We start from the raw sequence: 19,731 nt of genomic DNA on the forward strand, positions 1-19,731 counted from the left end.
CAATAGTAAGGCCAGACCCTGAAGCTGGTGGGCGGACCCCAGGGCCCGGTAAACCAATGGGCTAGGTGGGGCGGGGCGATGGCGGTGGCGGCGGCGGCGGCAGCGGGTTCGGTTGCGCGTGGCGCACGGGGTGGGAGCGGAGCACACCGGGAGGAGGCGCTGCCGCGCGTGAGAACGGGGCTCCGAGCAGAGGGGTGTTCGCTGGCGACTGGGCCTGGAGCCTGCGGGCCTTGACCTCTGCCCTCTGACCTTTCCCTTTGCAGGCGACCATGGGGAACGTGTTGGCCGCTAGCTCTCCGCCCGCAGGGCCGCCGCCGCCGCCTGCGCCTCCCCTCGTGGGACTGCCACCGCCTCCGCCTTCTCCTCCGGGCTTCACGCTGCCGCCGATCGGGGGCGGCCTGGGTGCTGGAGCTGGCGCCGGTCGAGGTTCCGAACGGACCCCGGGGACTGCGGCCGCCAGCGCTGGAGGGACCGGGGATGATAGGGCCTGCGGTTGCCTGCCCAACCCGGGCACGTTCGAGGAGTGCCACCGGAAGTGCAAGGGTGAGGGGCTAGGGGCCCGGCGGGCTTGTGATGGCCCGGATATCGGGGGAAGGAGGAGCACACTGAGGACCTTGGGAATTGGCATGGACCGTTGGAATCATTTAACAGAGCGTAAGGAGTTGACGTTGGGATCGAATGGTGGCACATTGAACTTGGAGCTTAGAACGATGGGATCAAATGGTGGAACCTCAGGATAGAATGCCAGAGCAGTAGAGAAAGCCTTAGGGACCTCAGGAGCCCCAGGAATCAGCCAAGCCAGCCTCTTGTGATTGGGAGGGAAACTGAGGCCCAAGGTCACAGTGTCAGCAAAGGGCCAGTGGAGGTGGAACCCAAAGCTTCTGGATCCTGGCTTGGAGTAATTGTGATAGCAAAAGTGGTGTCAGCAGCTTATTGAGGACCGTCCTGGCATTCAGTATGTGTTAACTCATTAAATCCTTGCAATATTTCTACGTGGTGAGCATCTTCAACTTACAGATGATAAGTTTGACATAGATAAGGTGACTTGCCTAAGGTCACACAGGTAGTAGGTGGTGGCCCTGGAATTTGGATGCAGGCAAAGGCCTTGGTCCTGGGCCCATCCACTAGGCTATTTACTGGTTGGGATCCCTGGAGAAGGGAGAGCCGGGACGTTACGGAAGGAAGGGATGAGAAATGGATGTGTGTGTGTGTGTGTGTTGGAGTGTGACAGCACTTCTCTCTCATTTAGAGCTGTTTCCTATTCAGATGGAAGGTGTCAAGCTCACAGTCAACAAAGGGTTGAGTAATCATTTCCAGGTGAGCCTTCCTGGTCCCATTATCCTCCAGAGGTCATCCCAGCCATCCCCCTGCATCTGCACGTACAACCCTTTTACTCCTCCCTAAAGGTCTGGGCTCCTTGGTACTTGGAAAGACTCAGAGACACAGTGCCGGGCTGATCACACAATGGCGGCCAGTGGTAGGGTTTAGGGACCCAGAATCCAGAGATACACCATCCCCCCTCAGCCAGCATCCAGGCAGGAATGAAGTACCAGGTGTGTAGCCCCAGCCCCAGCCCCAGCACATCCCTTCTCTGAGTCTCTAATCCAGTCAGGCCACACCTCCCAGTCTTTATCCCCTGCCCAGCCTAGAGATGCCCTGATGGGGAAGCCAGATGGGCAAGTATCTCCCATCCCAGGTAGGATAGGAGCTGCCCTGGGAGTGGGCTCGGCTGGGTTCCTTAGGGGGTGGCCCACAGACTCGTCACCACAGCCCTCCCTCTTCTGCCAGGTGAACCACACAGTAGCCCTCAGCACAATCGGGGAGTCCAACTACCACTTCGGGGTCACGTACGTGGGGACAAAGCAGCTGAGTCCAACAGAGGTGAGATTCCTTTTGCCATTCATTTACTGTATCTTCTAACAATGTAACCAGTCAGGCAAAGAAGGCCTTGTCAGTAGGAGGCCAGGACTGCTGAGAGTGTTGGGAGGTGGAGACTGTGTCTCCAAGGTGCATCGGAACCTGGGTCATTCCTTCATCCTGACGCCCACGTCTCTGCCCAGCCCTGTGCTGGTTGAGTCTGGGTACACCAAGGTCACCAGACAGTGATGACCCAGAGTGGGCAGGGCTGAGCTGTAGATCTTGCAGGGCTTTGAAGGCCAAGCTAGGCATTTGAACTTTCGCTAGGGGGCGCAGGAGAGCCACAGAAAGATATAAGTGAGGGAAAGACGTGGTCAGATGAATGCTCTGGAGATAGATAGCATTTCTCAGGCTGTCTGCCAAGGCTAGGTTAGGGGAGTGAAGGCAAAACTGGAGACCCGAAAGGAGGCTTGGGCAGGACACAGAGTTGCGGGACTAAATTAGGTCTCTGATTATGTTAATGATTTCCATGGAATAAATTCATTTATTCAACAAACCTTCATTGTAACCCCCATTCTGTGCCCAGCCCTGTGCTGGGTGGTGCTGGGGACATAGCAGTGACTGAAACAGCCATGGCGCTCACAGCCTGCTGGAGAAAGGGAACAGCCTGTCCCCAGAGAGTAACAGTCCAGGGAGAGTAGGACCGAAATGGGGAAACCCAAAGGTTGTGTGAGCCCAGAGGGGAGCCTAACTCAGCCAAGGTGGTCTTGGAGGGCTTCCTGGAGGAGAGAACCTCATTCTGAGGCTTTCTAATCCTAGGCTTCTCACCGAGGCCCATCACGCATATACTTCTATGATGCTAGACCTCTAACCTCTAACCCTGCCCTCTGCCCCACAGGCCTTTCCCGTGCTGGTGGGTGACATGGACAATAGTGGCAGCCTCAATGCTCAGGTCATTCACCAACTGGGCCCCGGCCTCAGGTCCAAGATGGCCATCCAGGTGAGTGGGGGTCGAGTCGGCTGCTCCCCCAGCCACTGAGCACCAGGCTGCCCTTGGCATTGAATCCAAGAACCCAACGCACAGTGAGGCCAAACAGACCAAAGCATCAGAGTTTGGAGCAGAGAAAGGTTTATTGTAAGGACCAAGCAAGGGATACAGGTGGCTTGTGCTCTGAAGACCCAAACTCCCCCATAGTTTTCACGGAAGAGTTTCTAAAGACAAATTTGGGGGGAGGGCTGCAGGACCTGTGACTTTGTTCCAGTTGGTAGATGGTGAGGTAACAGGGTGGAGTGCCAGGAATCCTTTGCTCAGCCTGAAGTTACCATCCTCCACCTGGGTGGGGGGCCTTTTATATCCTTGAGAAAGAGCTAGGATTCCTCCTTATCATGGCACTATTGTTTGACTATTATTTGACTGCTTTTCCTTTGTTTCTGCTTTCCCTCACTTCCCTGATTAGAAAAGCTTTGGATTTGCCCTAGGGGAAGGTCTAGGAGGCTGAAGCCTTTTCCCTACAAACAAGAAAGGGGGGTTGGGTATGGGGACTAAAAGGCTTTTTGTACCTGGGAGGGCCTCGTGGGGTCCTCCTCGGTTTCACCCTCACGCTTGCCCCTCCCCCCACAGACCCAGCAGTCAAAGTTCGTGAACTGGCAGGTGGACGGGGAGTACCGGGGTTCCGACTTCACCGCGGCCGTCACCCTGGGGAACCCAGACGTCCTGGTGGGTTCAGGTAAGAGGCACTGGGCTTGGAGGGGGGTCAGACCCCAGCCCCAGCTTTGCCAGCAAATCCATTTCTTTCGCTGGCCCTCTTCCACCATCCAAGAAACGGTCACGGGCAGGTGTGACTTCAGAACACAGAGCATCAAGCCCGTAGCATTGTGGGGGAGAAAGCAGGTTCAAGCCCCAGCTCTGCCACTGGCCTAACTGCAATTGTGGGAGCTTCCATCACCCTCGTGGGCTTCAGTTTCCTCATCTGTAAAATTGGGTTGCCTCACAGGGTTGCGGAGTGGGTCATGTGTGGAGAGCTTCGAATGGGGTCAGGCATGTGATGGGTCCCAAGGAAATGAGCTGTTTTTCTTACTACTCATGGGTTGCTCGGGGGCACAGAGCAGATCCCAAGGCAGGCAGAGTCCGCGTGCAGCTGAGGGGAGGCAAGTAAGTCTGAGATGGAGGTGGAGGAGGAACATTCCTGTTTAGGTTGGCTGGGGGCAGGGACCAGCTGACTAATGTCTGTACTTCTGATCTCTTCAGTTTGCTTCCCCCTTTTTTATTTTTGTCTCTGAGTGTCTGCTTTTGATTTCTCTATATTCGTTTAGTGAGTTTTATCTATCACGTACTCTATGTCTTCCGCGTCCAGAGGATAAGGTGGTGAACAAAGGAAAATTAGGTCTGTCCTCTGGGAGCTTCCATTCTAGTGACCTAAGTAAAGCAGATGGGTGATGGAGCTGTGTGGGAAAATTACGGCCTCGGGAGGGGTGGGCGGCATCTTGAGAGAAGGCCTCGTTACATAGGTGATAACTGAAAATGAAGACTGAAGGATGTGAGGGAAGGTGCCAAGCAAATATATGGGAAAAGAGCTTTTCAGCCGGAAGGAACAGCAAGTGCAAAGGCCCTGAGGTAGGACCCTTCACTGGAACATCAAGGAGGATTGGGGCTATAATGAATGAGGAAGGAGGGCAAATGGTAGAAGAAGTCAGAGGATAACAGGGCCAAATCACTTAAGACTTTGTAGAACTTTGGCCTTCACTCAGATTGAGTCTGGGGCCACTGGAGAGGGATAGGATCTGACTTAGCTTCTAACAGGACCACTTGTGCTGACATGTGGAGAACAGACTACGAGGGGTTCCAGCCTGGTGGCAGCAGAGGGGGTGAGAAGTAGTCGGGGATCTGGATGTACTTTGAAGGTGGAGCGATGGGATTTGCTGCTGGGCCGGGTGTGGGAGATAAGAGGGAGGTCAGAGATGAGAGGTCAGCCTTTTTTGTCTTGAACAACTAAAAGGGTGGAGGTGGTGATTCCGGATTCTTGTGTCTGCTGTTGGCTCTGTCAGGAAGAGCAGGCTCTTGGGCCGTGAGTGCTGAGCAAAGGCATGTGAAGGTGGGAAGCCAGGATACCTGTATGCCCAGCACCTGGAACCGTGCTGGGAACAGAGTAGGCGCTCAGAAAATACTGAGCAAAGGAGTGAGCGGTGGTCACAGCAGGTCTCGTTTTTCACCTCCTGCCTTTTGTCAGGTCCTAAGCATACTGTGTGTACCCGGTCCTTCATTCAGTCCCTCGAGGCACTAGGGATGGAGCAGTGAGCAAAGGGTTCGTGGAATCCTCTCAACAGCCTTGTGGGGTAGTGCTGCCGTCATCCCTGTCTGATTGAGGCCCAGAGAGGGCAAGTACGTTCCCAAGGAGACACAGCGAGGCTGTCTCCAGAGTCCATGCTCCTCGCTAGGGCACAGGGCCCCCTGCCCCCTCAAACACTCACCGGCATCGGCCTTTTGTGTTCCTCAACACTGGCCTCTAGGTCCCTCCTCCCTGGAGCCCAAGGCCACCAATGACACTCTCGTCTCTTAGTTCCTACAGGTGTCCCTTCCTCCCTTCAGGGACTGATCAAAACTTCTGGTCCCAGGTCAGTGCTGAGCACATGAGTGACCGACCACTGACAGCTGGGCGCTCCACCCCCTCTGAGCCTCAGTTTCCTCATCCGTCTCATGGGCACAATTGCAGGGAGCTCACCTTGCTGAAGGAGTCAGTGGGAGAAGCTGTCAGTCCCAAGTCTGGGGCCAGACACACCTAGTTAGGGTTCGCTCTGGGTTGGGCCTCCATGCCGCCCCACATGGGCAGGGGGATCAGGGTTCTCACAGATGAGGAAAGCAAGGCCTAGGGCGGAATCAGTCCCCCAGGATCACAGCTAGGAAGCAGAGGAGCTGGAGTTTGAATCACGGCCTAGGCCTCACTGAGGAGCCACTGGTCTTACGTGGTCCCCTCCTGTGGCCTCGTCTCAGGGGACACACACACACACACACACACACACACACACACACACACACACACACCCACACACCCCTTCCCTGCCCTCACAGGGCTCTTAGGCCGCTAGGGGAGACGTGTTTGCCTCTAAACAAATAATCACACAGTGACTGCATTACTGTTGGGGGAAATCCTACACTGGGAAGGTCCAGGTTGCCGTGAGAGCTTGTAACAGAGGTCCCATGTCTCCTGGAGTGACAGCGGCAGTGTCTAGACCGAGGCAGGTGACGAGGAGGGCACCGCTCCCAGAAAAGGGCTCTGCATGGACAAAGCCCCAAGGAGCGCGGTGTGGGGAGTAAGCCGTTCTTTTGGGCCGGGGCCAAGAACCACCTTCCCTTCGGTGCTTGCCTCCCCCGCCAAGCATCTGCCCTGGGTGCCTGCCTTTCCTGCCCGAGGTGACTCTCCCCAGGGGTCCAGATGTGGCCCCAGCCCTGCAGGTTTCGGGAAACCGCACTCCTTTCCCAGGTCTGCGTTCTGCCCCTTGCCCAAGGCCTCTTCTTTGCTCACAGGCCTCTGACTCACTTTCTTTCCTTCTCATGGGGTTTTGAACTCAACAGGTTCTTCATGGCCACTCCAGACATTGCAGAATGGCCCCTGGTTGAGAGCCACTGGCTTTCACAAAGCCCCTGCCTTGGGGAGCTCCCAGGGAAGCTGGGTGTGGACACAAGTGGGAGGAAAAAACAGAGCAGCTTAAGGAGAGAGATGCAGGAAGGGCTAGGATGTTCAAGAAATAGGCCTGTGTGGAAATAAGCGCTGGGCAGTGAGTTGTGAAGCTCTCGAAGGAAGCCTGTTTCGAAGCTGGGGACGAGCCACATGGGGCCTTGCACCTGTGCCCTGAGGAGCTGGGGTCTCCTTGGCACTGGGGAGCCATAGCGGGTTCTGGAGCGGGGAAGTGGGGAGCAGGGTCAGGTGTGTGCTTTAACAAGATCCCTCTGTCTGCTGCATGCGAAGTTGCTTGGAGAGGGTGAGACTGGGGCAAGAGACCAGGGAGAAGGGTGGGGCCTGGGGAGCAGAGGGCGAGGCAGGCCCGGGAGATGGGGCATGGGAGAGAAGTTCCGGGGCCTCGAGGCCCTCAGTTCCAATCACGGCCAGAGACTCTTGAGTTGAAGTCCCTGTGTGACCTCTGGATGGTCACTTTTCCCTCTGTGGGCCTGAGGTTCCCCTTCTACTGAAGGAGTGGCTGCTCCTGGCCAGAGGTGTGCTGGTAATGGCTTAACAGCCGGCTCGAGGGGTAGGGGCCAGGAGGTGGATCTGTGTCATCTACTCATGGGGAGAAGCCAGCTCCAGCCCGCCCTGACCACATCCTCCCCCAAGGCACCTCCAGAGCCCTGGCCAGCAGCCCTCGGCCTCGCTCAGCCCCCCTGGTGGCAACCCTCACCCAGGTGTGCCTGAAGATATGAGCAGCCCGGTCCTGTCGCCCGTCCTGCCCTGCTCCCTCAAGCCGGTCCCCAGTCTGTGCCTCTGCTCTTTGTCTGGGAAGCGTCTTCACGTCTCCGGTTCACACCTCGTGCTCCTGTCGCCGAGGCTTTGTCCCACTCCCACCCCCGGCTCCGGGCTTTCCCTGTCCCTACCTCCCCTTCTGCTCTGGTCTCCCTCGTTCTGGCGGGGGTCCATCTCTAAGCTCATGTCGCCTGTCCTCACCTGCTCTGTCTTGTCAGGTTGGGAATCTTCAGTTCCTCCACTCCTCTCCATTTCTTCTCTTTTCTTTCTTTCTTTTTTTTTTTTTTAGTATTTATTTATTTATTTGGCTGCTTTGGGTCTTAGTGGCGGTGCACGGGATCTTTCGTTGCGGCACGCAGGCTTCTCTCTAGTTGCGGCTTATGGCGCGCGGGCTCCAGAGTGCATGGGCTTAGTTGCCCCGCAGCATGTGGGATGTTATTTCCCTGACCAAGGATCGAACTGGCGTCCTCTGCATTGGAAGGCGGATTCTTAAGCACTGGACCACCAGGGAAGGCCCCATCTGTCTGTTTCTGATTGTTTCCCTGTCTCTACAGAGGTGTCTCTTGTTTTCTTTTTCTCTGTCACCACTCCCTCTGCATCCCCCACTCACTCTCTCTTCCTCCCTGGCTTTTCCTCTCCACAGAGATCACAACTGTGGCGTCTCCTCTCCTGGGCTTTCAAAGACAGACACGAATGAGTCCTTGGGCTCAAGGAATTCAGCCCAGTGGTGGAGTCATGGGTTAGCAAACACTCAGGCGGCCTCAGTCAGAGCCATCCCTCCTGCCGAGGGGCAGAGGTAGCAGGGCCCGTCCTCCTGATTGCCGGGTGCTGGCTGTGTGCCAGGCACGCCCCATGCACCGCACCTGCGTCCAGCCCTCTACTCCTCCTCACAGCCTCACAGGGTGTCCCGTTCACAGCAAAGCGAGGCCAGTGGCCCACGGTTACTCTACCAGCAAGTGGTAAGGCTGGGATTTGAACCCAGGCTGTCTGGCCCCCCAAGGTGTGCTCTTACCAGCCCTATCCTCCTATTGCTCATGGCGGCATAGTGTCTCAGAGCCTGGGCTCAGGGCTTGGGGAGGCCTAGATTCTGCCCCGATGCATCTTGTGACCATGCGGAAGTGACTTACCCCCTCAGCCTCTGGCTTCCTCTGTAAATGGAGACAAATCAGTGCAGAGTAGATGAGGTCCCAGGGGGCCTGGGAGGCTGACCTCAGAGCCCTGCGAACTGCTTGAGCAAGGAGCCCAAGTTGGGGCTTCCCCGCTGGCGCAGTGGTTAAGAATCCGCCTGCCAATGTAGGGGACACGGGTTCGATCCCTGGTCCGGGAAGATCCCACATGCCACGGAGCAACTAAGCCCGTGTGCCACAACTACTGAGCCTGCACTCTAGAGCCCGTGCATGGAAGCCCATGCACTGCAACGAAGAGTAGCCCCCGCTTGCTGCAACTAGAGAAAGCCCGCGTGCAGCAACAAAGACCCAATGCAGCCAAAAATAAATAAATTAGTTAATTAATTAATTAATTTTAAAAAAGAGCCCGAGTGGGAGGCCCGAGGGAGCGGGAGTCCAGCTGGGCGGAAACTAACCACCGAGCCCAGAAGTAATACCTTCCCATCTCACCTGCAGGAATCCTCGTGGCCCACTACCTCCAGAGCGTCACGCCGTGTCTGGCCCTGGGCGGAGAGCTGGTCTACCACCGGCGGCCTGGGGAGGAGGGCACTGTTATGTCACTAGCTGGGAAATACACATGTGAGCCTGGGGACCCTGGACTCCTGGGTCTGAGGGAGGAGGAGCCTGGGGCCCTGGACTCCTGGCTCTGAGGGAGATGGGGGAAAACCTGGGTTCCCAGATGCCGAGCTCCCTTGGTAACCTGCCCCGCCCCACCCTGCTCTCTTACAGTGAACAACTGGTTGGCGACAGTCACGTTGGGTCAGGCTGGCATGCATGCAACATACTACCACAAAGCCAGTGACCAGGTGAGCTGGTCCAGGGACTGGCCGTGCAGGCACACGTGCTGGGTGTGGGGTGCCCGGGGCTGGCATGCCTGAGAGTTGAGCCTGGGAGGCTGACCCGCGTGTGTCGCCCTGGCCCCTCCAGCTGCAGGTGGGTGTGGAGTTCGAGGCCAGCACAAGGATGCAGGACACAAGTGTCTCCTTCGGGTACCAGCTGGATCTGCCCAAGGCCAACCTCCTCTTCAAAGGTACAGGCCTCCATTTCCCTGCATGGGAAACAGGCAAGAGGTGACTCTGAGTGGGCATACCGGCCAGGGGAGATGGTAGAGGGCAGCGTGCCGGGCCCCCAGATTGCCCAGGAACACTAGTTGAGAGGGTGGATGGGCGACTGGGCCCTGAGCTTTGCACCTGCCACCCCCCGCCCCACCCCGCCAGTGGCCCTCTCCCAGTCTGCGCACACGGCCCTTGCTTTTCTTTTCTTCATGAGTGGAAGGCAACTTGGAGCACAGCCGGCCAACCCCACAGTCTCATGTTAGGGAGGCTGCCCAGTCACAGCCAGATCCGGAACCTTCCCCGAGGCCGACCGACTCTAGTCTTAAGTTTCTTCTTGGGCCTCAGTGGCTCTCAGGTTTGGGGTGTGTGGAGACCGCCCTGGAAAGGCCGCTTCAGTGGGCCTGGGTCAGGGGGGCTTCCGAAGGCAGCCAGGAGGGCCAGGGACTGGGCTTGGGGGGTTTTATTGTTGTTTTTTTTTTTTTTTTTTTTTTTTGCTTCTGAAGCCTGCCTTCCCCGCCCACCTCTCGAGCCCTTGCTCTGCAGGCAGCGGGGTCAGAGGCTGGGTTTGGGCTGCAGCGCTTCAGCTTCTCTGCTCCTGTTCAGTGAGTTCTCAGCCTCCACCATGTGGGCACCGCACCAGGTACTTGCACACCTGTCAGGTCCTGGGGCACAGGCCCTGGAGGAGATTTCAGTCTTTCTTTCTTTTTTTTTTAAATATACATACTTTGTGGGGGTTTTTTGTTTTTTTTTTTTTAAAGGTGTAGGCTTATTTATTTATTTATTTTTGATTGTGTTGGGTCTTCGTTTCTGTGCGAGGGCTTTCTCTAGTTGCGGCAAGTGGGGGCCACTCTTCATCGCGGTGCGCGGGCCTCTCACTATCGCGGCCTCTTTTGTTGCGGAGCACAGGCTCCAGACGTGCAGACTCAGTAGTTGTGGCTCACGGGCCTAGTTGCTCCGCGGTATGTGGGATCTTCCCAAACCAGGGCTTGAACCCATGTCCCCTGCATTGGCAGGCGGATTCTCAACCACTGCGCCACCAGGGAAGCCCTTTCTTACTTTTTTTAAAAAAACTTTTATTGGAGTATAGTTGATTTGCAATGTTGTGTTTCTGCTGTACAGCAAAGTCAATCAGCCATATGTATACATATCTCCACTTTTTTTCTTTAGATTTTTTTCCCATATAGGCCATTACAGAGTATTGAGTAGAGTTAGAGATTTCAGTCTTTCATTCAGCAGATGCTCAGCACCTGCTCTGTGCCTGGCCTTGTGCCGAGGACGCTGGGGACACAGCAGTGACCAGGCCCCTTCTCCCGCCTCCACCCCCCACCCTCCGGGGCTCACAGTGGGAGGGACAGACGCATCCCCAGAGAGCGGCAACCTGGTGTGGACAGGACTGGGATGAGGGGGTCCATGGAGTGGCGGAGGGCTTCCCGGAGGGGAGGGGTCACCGAGCTCAGAGCTGAAGTACTTGGAGGGCGTGAAGAGGTTTCGGGTGGTGGGAACAGCACGGTCAGTGGTCTGGCCGGTGGCATCTGAGGTGGGCCGGAGGGCAGCTCGCGGGGATGGGGCGAGAAGCCAGCACGAAGCTTTCAGCACAGTTGTTCACCCAAAGGTTCCGTGGATAGCAACTGGATCGTGGGCGCCACGCTGGAGAAGAAGCTCCCACCCCTGCCCCTGACGCTGGCCCTCGGGGCCTTCCTGAATCACCGAAAGAACAAGTTCCAGTGCGGCTTTGGCCTCACCATTGGCTGAGCCCCTCCTGGCCCCTGCCTTCCACGCCCTTTCTCCTTCAGATCCCACCTCCCCCTCCCCCTGCCACGGAGGGGAGACCTGAGCCCCCCTCCCCCTCCCTTCCCTCCTCCTCGGGGGTCAGGGGGGCAGCGGAAAGGAGGGGACCCATCACCCCAGCAGCTGGCGGGGGGGGATCCTGGAACCACAGGCGCGTCAGGATTCGGAGTACCAGGGGCGGCGTGCCCGGTGGGCCTGGGGTCCAGGAAGGGATTCTGGAATCTAGGGGCGCACGGGATTCTGAGCACCAGGGGCAGAGGCGGCCAGACAACCTCAGGGAGGTGTTGGGGTGTCCCGGTGCCCCAGAGGGCCCTGGGCCCAGCCCCAAGGGGGCAGCAAGAAGAGGAGCTTCCCCGTCCCCAGTCACTCCACCCCTGCCCGCTTTCCCATCCACCCTTCGGTATAAATCATGTTTATAAGTTATGGAAGAACTGGGACATTTTACAAAAAAAAAAAAAAAACCTATAAAAAATATACATGGAAAAAAAGAAATGGGCAGCGTCTGTTTTCCTCCACGTGTCTGTGGTCCATTTGGCCTGTTCCATTTGGTCTGACCTCCCACATTGACTCGCAGGGGGCAAGGGAATCAAGCCGAGTCCCTGGCCAGAGCCCAGACCAGAGAGGGGAGGGGCCTGGCCAGGGATCACACAGCCTCCCTGTGACCTTCCCTACAGGGACATCACAGGCCTTCCCTCCCCAGGAGGGCATGGTCTTGTGGTCACTCAGCTTGGCCTGGCCAGCACGGCTGCAGAGGACTTTGTCCCTGTGAACTGAAGCAACGGGTGGGGCTGTCTCTGGGTGCAGGGGTGGGGGCAGCGAGCTGGGACTCGGGGTCTTTCCAGGTTCCAAAAGGGGCAGGGGACGAAGGTGTGAGGACTTTCTGATAGGAAGGTCAGGGCTTCCAAGAAGCTTCGGGAAGCATTCAAGCACCTGGATGGAGAGTTCAGAATCGGTCACTCCAGCTCCAGGCCCTTGGTTGGGGGCAGTGAGGCGGCTGGAGTCTGATTCAGGGGCGGCGATAGCGGGGTGTGGGCTATCGGTGACACAGGGGTGTCACCTGTGTCTCAGGCATCTGAAGCAGGGGAGGTGGTGTCCTGCCCACCTAGGGCTCAGGCAGACCGACACCCCTGACCCCTCGCCAGACAGAGGAGCTGAAACCCCGTCTCACACACAGTGGGGAGGGAGGCCGCTGACCTGACCAGTGATGACCCGTCATGGCTCAGAGACCACCCCACCCGCTCCCTGCCAGTGCCTGCTGAGGCCAAAGCAAACAGGCCCGGGCCTGGCTGGCACTGGGGCTCCCTGGAACCAGGCATCCAGCCTCCCCTGACCCCATGGCGTCCAATGTTCCCACCCCCTCAAAGGACCAGGAGTGAATCCAGCTCCTCCGGTTCGTCCATCCACCTCAATTCTGAATCTCGTCTCAATTCTGCTTCCCATCTGTGCAACAGCTGGGCTTCATGTAGCAGAGGTGCTAAGGAGGGAGGAGACAGTAAGCGCCCACTGTGGCCCATCACAGAAGTTAACTCCAACTCAGGGCTTGCTGTTTGCCAGGAACTGCTCTCAGTACTTCCTACATATAGTAGCCTGTTGCTTCGCCGAACGATGGTGTTAGGTGCAACTGTTTTCCCGGTTTTGTGGACCAAGAAACTGGATGTTCAGAGAGGCTAGGTCATTTGCTCAAGGTCACACAGATGGCAACCGGCAGAGCCTGGATTCAGGCCCGGACAGTTTGGTTCCGGAGTCCACAGTCCTAACCAGGCAACACGAATGCTTCAAGCCCTGCGGAAGGTACAACATGCAGGCGATTCCTGGAATCCACGATGCTTGTGTTGGGGAGAAGTGCTGGATTTTCAAGTCACAAATGGGGAAGGGGACGCAGAGAGGCATTCACCTGTGCCCAAGGTCACAGCCTGAGAGGGAGCTAGGGTTAAAACCCAGGTTTCACTCTCTAAGCCTGGGCTTTTAGCAGATGCCTTACACCGTCCCCAGAACTTCCATCCCATTTCTGTCTGGGCCTCCAGCTCCATTCTCCCCCAGCCCAGAAATCCCAGACCTCAGCCCAGCTCCTTCCTCTGACCCAGGATTTTGGGCCCCCAGCCCTTTCCTCAAATTCTATTCACCCATCCACTGGAAGAGAGAGGGACACGGAATGGGCGTTCTGGGCAGCTGCCTGCTCCTTCCCCTTCCATGCCCAGCACCCCGCCCCCAACTCACCCACCCACCAGAATGGAGGCAGGCGCCTGAGTTACTGGGTGAGATGTCATCTCCTTTCACGGAGGCTGGGAGTGGGAGCTGCTAGCCTCCAAGCCCCACCTCCCTCCGCCTCCCTGCTGTGTGGGAAGGGGGAGGACAGCCCACCTCGTGACCTGACAGGGGCTGGCCCAGCTTGCCCTAGATCTGGAGGACTGGGCGGAGCAGGGAGAGCCCTATAACTGGACGAACCTGGGATCCCTGACTCCTACTCAGCCCCGGAGGAAGCAAAGGACCCCGTTCCCCAGGAGCGGGTGAGAAGCAGAGTTGGGGACACAAAGTCCAGCTCAGGGCTTCTGTGGGGGACGGGCTGGGGGTGCAGGGCGGGGAGGAGGAGGTGGCGGTCCTACGCCTGGGCCAGGACAGAAGCAGGAGCAGGGGATGAGGCCAGAGGCAGGGGACTGGACCTAGAGGAAGGGTGGGCAGCAGGGACATCCCGTCTGGGCTGGAAGGTGGGGTCAGGGGAGCAGCTGGACCTGTAGGAAAACCAGACGAGCCATAGCAAGAGCCTGCCAATTGTCACTGTCGTTTATTGAGCACCTACTGGGTGCCCCCATCATCCTAAGATCTCCGTTAATGGGAGGCGGAGGGGTGGCGGCGACCAGGGGTGGTGGCAGGGTAGCTAGAGCGTCGGTTGAAGGACTTTTAAATGAGGGTTAAATTAGCGAATATGTGGAAGATACCGTTTAGATGTGAAGTTGGAGCTTAGAATGTGAAGGTACAATGAGGACTGCGAGGTTGGAACTTAGAAAGTCCAGTTGGGGCTCACAGGGAACTCCGGGGTGGAGGGGAGGGTGGGGTGAGTGGAATCTGAACCCTGGGAGAGAGGGATAGAATTTTTGGCGGAGACCGACCTGAGGATGGGGAGATAGGAGAAGACAATGAGGGAATTAAATAGACAATGAAGGGGCTGGGCCCCTTGGTAACTATTTGTGATTGGATTAGGCTGATGCAGATATGGGGTGCAAGGCTTTGAAGGCCGAGACCTGATGGGGCGGGGCTCTGAGTGGGAGAAATCCCCACTGCTGTTGAGTGACAATGTCTCCCTCCCCCAGGTTGGCCAATCGCAAGCCAGAAAATGAAGGTTCTGTGGGTCGCCTTGGTGATCACGCTCCTGGCAGGTATGGGGGCGGGGTTTGCTTAGGTTCCTTGCCCCTCCCCCTCCCATCCTCAGCTGTACCCCTTGCCCTCTTCCCGTCCCTGGGTCCCCTCTTTTGCTGGTCTATCTCCCCAGGTCTGAGGTCTCTCTGACATTCATTCGTTCTGAGCAGCTGTTTTATTCGCTCTGAGCCTCAGTTTCCCCATCCTTAAAAATGAGAGTTGTAACAGTTTCTAATCCATTGCTGTCAGGCAGGTAGTGAGCAGTAGTTAAGTGTCAGCTGTGATTAGTTTTATTCTCCATCACCCCAGCATGGCGGTGCATGGAACACACAATCAATGCTTGCCAAGTGATTAAAACAAGCTGGGCGTCCCTCCACCCCCTCCCTGCCCACCAGTGCTCTGATGAAGCCAGCCTTTGTGGAGCACCTACTCTGTACCAGGTACTGTGTGCCTGGAGGGGACAGAGGAGGACCCTGACTGCTGTGAACTTGCTCCGTGCAGGATGCCAGGCAGAAGTGGAGCCAGAGCCGGAGCCCGAGGTGCAGCTGGGGCGGGAGTGGCCCGGGTGGCAAGGCAGCCAGCCCTGGGAGCAGGCGTTGGGCCGCTTCTGGGATTACCTGCGCTGGGTGCAGACATTGTCTGACCAGGTGCAGGAGGAACTGCTCAGCACCCAGGTCATTCAGGAACTGACGTGAGTGCCCCTGCCCTGGCCCCTGACCCTCCTGGTGGGCAGTGCGTTCTGGACCCTCAGCCTCCAGTGGTCTGAGTTTCTTTCTGTCCCCATCACCAACTCTTGGGGGTCGGGATCTCTCTTCACTTCTTGCTTTCTTTCCCTTTCTAGCTCCTGGCTTTACCTCTCTGTGATTCTGTTTTTCGACCCTTCCTGTCTCTGGCATGTTCCTCTCCATCTCTCGCTCCATCACTCTAGCTCAGGATCCCTATTTCTCTCTCTTCACGCCCATGCTCCCTCCTTCTCGCCCCGCAGGGTGCTGATGGATGAGACCATGAAGGAGGTGAAGGCCTATAGGGAGGAGCTGGAGGAGCAGCTGGGCCCCATCGCCCAGGAGACGCAGGCCCGTGTGTCCAAGGAGCTGCAGGCAGCGCAGGCCCGGCTGGCCTCTGACATGGAGGACGTGCGCAGCCGCCTGGCGCAGTACCGCAGCGAGGTGCAGGCCGTGATGGGCCAGACCACCGACGAGCTGCGTGGCCGCCTGGCCTCTCACCTGCGCAAGCTGCGCAAACGGCTGCTCCGCGACGCCGAGGACCTGCAGAAGCGCCTGGCCGTGTACCGCGCAGGGGCGGTCGAGGGCTCAGAGCGCAGCGTGAGCGCCATCCGCGAGCGCCTCGGGCCCCTGATGGAGCAGGGCCGAGCGCGGGCCGCCACCGTGGGAACCCTGGCCAGCCAGACGCTGAGGGAGCGCGCCGAGGCCTGGCACCAGAAACTGCGCGGGCGGGTGGAGGAGATGGGCACCCAGGCCCGGGACCACCTGGAGGAGATACGCGAGCAGCTGGAGGAGGTGCGCGCCAAGGTGGAGGAGCAGGGCAGCCAGATACGCCTGCAGGCGGAGGCCTTCCAGGCCCGCCTCAAGAGCTGGTTCGAGCCCCTGGTGGAAGACATGCAGCGCCAGTGGGCTGGGCTGGTGGAGAAGGTCCAGTTGGCTATGGCCACCAGCTCCACCTCTGCGCCCAGCGAGAATCACTGAGTGCCCGCGCATCGCCCTGGGAGGCCCCACTCCTGCGCCGGCCCCACATCCCCCCAGCCTACAGGAGGCCCTGTCCCTGCCCCAGCTGTCCTCCTGGTGGGCCCTAGCTTAATAAAGTTTCATCAAGCTTCACGGCAGCTGCCGGGCGTCCGTGTGTGATTTCTCACAGCTCAAGCCTCAGTTTCTCGTTCCTTCCCCACGCCGGCCACGCAGCGCTCCGTCCTGCCCCCTCTGCCTGTGTGTGTCTGTTTCTTTGTCTCTTCGAAGTCTGTCTTTGCTTCCTTCTGCCCCTTTCTGAGCCTCCCTTTTTCTTCCATCTCTGCTCACAACTGCTCACTCCCTTCCCTGCCTCTCTTACCCTTCTGTCTCTGAGACGTGGTTCTGGAACCAATCCACCTGTGGGTTAAACCCTACGGTTGCCCCTGACTACTGTGGGCAAAAAAGCAACGTCTCTGAGGGATCTCCCTGGCGGTCCGGTGGTTAAGGGGATGCGGGTTCGATCCCTGGTCGGGGAACAAAGATCCCACATGCCCGCGGGGCAACTGAGCCCCGTGCTCCACAGTGGGGTGTCCCACGTGCAGCAACGAAGACCCGCCAAAAATAAAATAAATAAATTAATTAATATTTTTAAAATAAAAAAGCAACCTCTCTGAGCCTCCAGTGGCCCAGCTTCACAATACCTGCTTCATAGCCTTGTGACTCAAAAGACCTAAGATCGCTGTCATTAATTGTGCGCCATTTTCACTTTTTTTTTCCCACTCTCATTCTCCCTCCTGTCTAATCTAATTCGTTTTTCTTCCCTCTCCTGGGCTTTGTCTCCGTCCTGCTGTTCCCGAGAGGCTTCGTTTTTCTGGTTTCCTCTTTTCCTCCACCTCTATCTTTTATCTCTCCCTCCTCCAGTCTCTCTTGCCCCTGGCCCTGCTTATTTCTTTCTTCCCTTCTTCATCCGGGTTTGTCCTCGTCACCATTTTGTTGCATGTGGACCCTCTGTCTTTCTCCCCTCATTCTTGTTCCTTCTCTCCTCCGGCTGGTTGGTTAGCCTCTGGTCTACCCTGACAAGCCTACTGGGTGCCGGGTTCAGGCTGCCGAGAGAGGCACACTCTGCGAGGGTCTGCAGCAGGCCCCTTGGCGTTTAGGGCTGGACAATCCGGTTGGAAATTGACACACAGAGAAGCGTGGCTGGAGCCTGGAGATGCCGGGCGCTCTCCCCTCTCACGTCCTCAGTTCTCCGAGGAGCAGAACAAGGTTCCCATCACAGAGACGGGCCAGGACTTGTATCTCCCAGGCCGACCTCTCTGCCTGCTTTGGCTCCAACAAACTGCACTCCGAGCTTCGCCCAAGCTGCCTCGCTTGCCCTTGTGGAATCAGGCTCCTCCCCACCACCAGATGATTCACCCTTACCGAGTAAGGAGGGGAGGTTATCTGTGGGCTCAGAGGCAGGGGGCCTAGTCCCACCCAAGTTTCTGCTGACTCACTGTGTGCCCAGGACCTGGGGCCAAGTCCCCTGAACCTGTTTCCCAGATGTCAGTGAAGGCGGGGGCGTCAGCCATATCGCCCACTTGAGGACCTGAATCTTGAATTCGGTATGAAGCCAGCTAAGCGGAGAGGGTGTCCCGCCTCACTGCAGCAGCCCCCCACCCCGGTTAGTTTTGTGAAAGGAGGCTGGAATGGGGTGCTGTGGGGTGGAGGCTGACCCCAGCAGGGATCCAGAGAGACAGCCTGAAGTCCAGGAAGGGGAGGGAGAAGATGACGGACAAAGAAGGGGAGGACCCTTAGAGCCTCTCACTGAGCCGTTGAATGTTCTTGGCTACCTCTCAGTTGCCCCATCTGTAAACAGAAACTCCTATAGCTGACATGAGGATGAGACTGGCAAACTGAAGTTGGCGTTCTGTTTTCGTGGGGTGGGGTGAGGAGGAGAGGGGACATTTGGGGGATGTGTGGGGAGCACTGGGGGCTCACAGAGGAAGCAGATGTCTGGGAAGGCTGCTGAGGGGCCAACAGGGATTGGCAGCATGGAGCTGGCCGGAGGGCTGTTGCAATCCCGCCACGGTGGTGTCTGTGCTTCCCTTTCACAACCATCCCCCTCACCCCAAGGCTGATACGTGGGTGTGGGGACACGAGGCCAGCCAACCTGGAGTCTGGGGCCAGGGCCACCCTCCCCCAGCGGCTAGGGTTCATTAGCAGTCAAAGGCAGCTGGGATGGGACTTCCCTGGTGGCGCAGTGGTTAAGTAATCCGCCTGCCAATGCAGGGAACACGGGTTCGAGCCCTGGTCCGGGAAGATCCCACATGCTGCCGAGCAACTAAGCCCGTGAGCCACAACTACTGAGCCTGTGTGCCACAGCTACTGAAGCCCACGCACCGCAACAAGAGAAGCCACTGCAACGAGAAGCCCGCGCACCGCAACAAAGAGTAGCCCCCGCTCGCCACAGCTAGAGAAAGCCTGTGTGCAGCAACAAAGACCCGATGCAGCCAAAAAAAAAAGGCAGCTGGGAGGAAGGGGGACGGCAGCCCTGAGGGATTGATGTGGTGGAAGGAAACGGCGGTAGTGCTTGGTGTGCGGAGTGGCCAGAGAGGGTGCACAAGAGCAGACGGAGCGTTTACAGGGGCCCTGGAGGCTTGGACAGTGGGGAAGCAGAGAGAAGGGAGTTTCTGGTGGAGTGGTTGGAGGGGCGCACATCGGGAGCCTGGCAGCTGAGGTTTTGCACTTTTGACAGGTTGAAAAGACCTCTCAGGCTTCCCTCGTGGCTCAGTGGTTAAGAATCCGCCTGCCAGTGCAGGGGCCATGGGTTCGAGCCCTGGTCCGGGAAGATCCCACATGCTGCAGAGCAACTAAGCCCGTGAGCCACAGCTACCGAGCCTGCGCTCTAGGCCCGCAAGCCACAACTACTGAGCCCACGAGCCACAACTACTGAGCCCGCACACCACAACTACTGAAGTTCACGCGCCTAGAGCCATGCTGCACAACAAGAGAAACCACTGCAGTGAGAAGCCCACGCACCACAACAAAGAGTAGACCCCACTAGCTGCAACTAGAGAAAGCCTGCGCGCAGCAACGAAGACCCAAGGCAGCCAAAAATAAATAAATTAATTAAATTAAAAACAAAAAGACTTCTGTCCAAAAGGGAGATTGGGGGGCTGTGAAATTAAGACCCCAGAGAGCATCCAGGGAGGTTTGGGAGTCTCCCAGAGGCAGAAAGGTGGAGGAATAGAAGAGCTAGTCTGAGAGTGACGTTGGAGGTGGCATGGGGTGGGCAGGAGTCGGGAGGCAGACTGTGTGACCCCAGATTCCTCTGAGCTGAAGAGGCCTGCTAAGAAGGGGGAGGGGACGGTAGAGGTGGCCTGGGGACACAGTG

The 19,731-nt window shown here is 57.6% G+C and overlaps 2 protein-coding genes across 2 annotated transcripts; both read left to right on the plus strand.

The window, feature by feature from the left end:
* The first annotated feature begins 79 nt into the window (after positions 1–79).
* On the plus strand, positions 80–11,797 carry TOMM40 (translocase of outer mitochondrial membrane 40). Its single transcript, XM_007168117.2, has 10 exons — positions 80–168; positions 264–543; positions 1,250–1,317; positions 1,789–1,881; positions 2,756–2,857; positions 3,479–3,584; positions 8,933–9,055; positions 9,206–9,282; positions 9,404–9,506; positions 11,144–11,797. Exons 2-10 carry the CDS (start codon positions 270–272, stop codon positions 11,281–11,283), a joined length of 1,086 nt encoding a protein of 361 aa, XP_007168179.1. The 5' UTR covers positions 80–168; positions 264–269; the 3' UTR covers positions 11,284–11,797.
* Positions 11,798–13,689: 1,892 nt separating this feature from the next.
* APOE (apolipoprotein E) lies at positions 13,690–16,513 on the plus strand. The gene is made up of 4 exons (XM_007168118.3): positions 13,690–13,826; positions 14,628–14,693; positions 15,175–15,364; positions 15,659–16,513. The coding sequence occupies exons 2-4, from the start codon at positions 14,651–14,653 to the stop codon at positions 16,374–16,376; spliced, it is 951 nt and encodes a 316-aa protein (XP_007168180.2). The 5' UTR covers positions 13,690–13,826; positions 14,628–14,650; the 3' UTR covers positions 16,377–16,513.
* Positions 16,514–19,731: the final 3,218 nt, after the last annotated feature.

Source organism: Balaenoptera acutorostrata, chromosome 19 (assembly GCF_949987535.1).
Source record: "Balaenoptera acutorostrata chromosome 19, mBalAcu1.1, whole genome shotgun sequence".
Lineage (NCBI taxonomy): Eukaryota > Metazoa > Chordata > Mammalia > Artiodactyla > Balaenopteridae > Balaenoptera > Balaenoptera acutorostrata.

What these genes read in the sequence shown, in the direction of transcription:
- TOMM40 (XM_007168117.2), top strand. Translation starts at nt 270, where the DNA reads ATGGGGAACGTGTTGGCCGCTAGCTCTCCGCCCGCAGGGCCGCCGCCG. An exon ending in GTGCCACCGGAAGTGCAAGG is followed by an intron (nt 544 to 1,249) that starts GTGAGGGGCTAG and finishes TCTCTCATTTAG; the next exon opens with AGCTGTTTCCTATTCAGATG. An exon ending in AGCAGCTGAGTCCAACAGAG is followed by an intron (nt 1,882 to 2,755) that starts GTGAGATTCCTT and finishes TCTGCCCCACAG; the next exon opens with GCCTTTCCCGTGCTGGTGGG.
- APOE (XM_007168118.3), top strand. Translation starts at nt 14,651, where the DNA reads ATGAAGGTTCTGTGGGTCGCCTTGGTGATCACGCTCCTGGCAG. An exon ending in GGTGATCACGCTCCTGGCAG is followed by an intron (nt 14,694 to 15,174) that starts GTATGGGGGCGG and finishes TGCTCCGTGCAG; the next exon opens with GATGCCAGGCAGAAGTGGAG. An exon ending in CAGGTCATTCAGGAACTGAC is followed by an intron (nt 15,365 to 15,658) that starts GTGAGTGCCCCT and finishes CTCGCCCCGCAG; the next exon opens with GGTGCTGATGGATGAGACCA.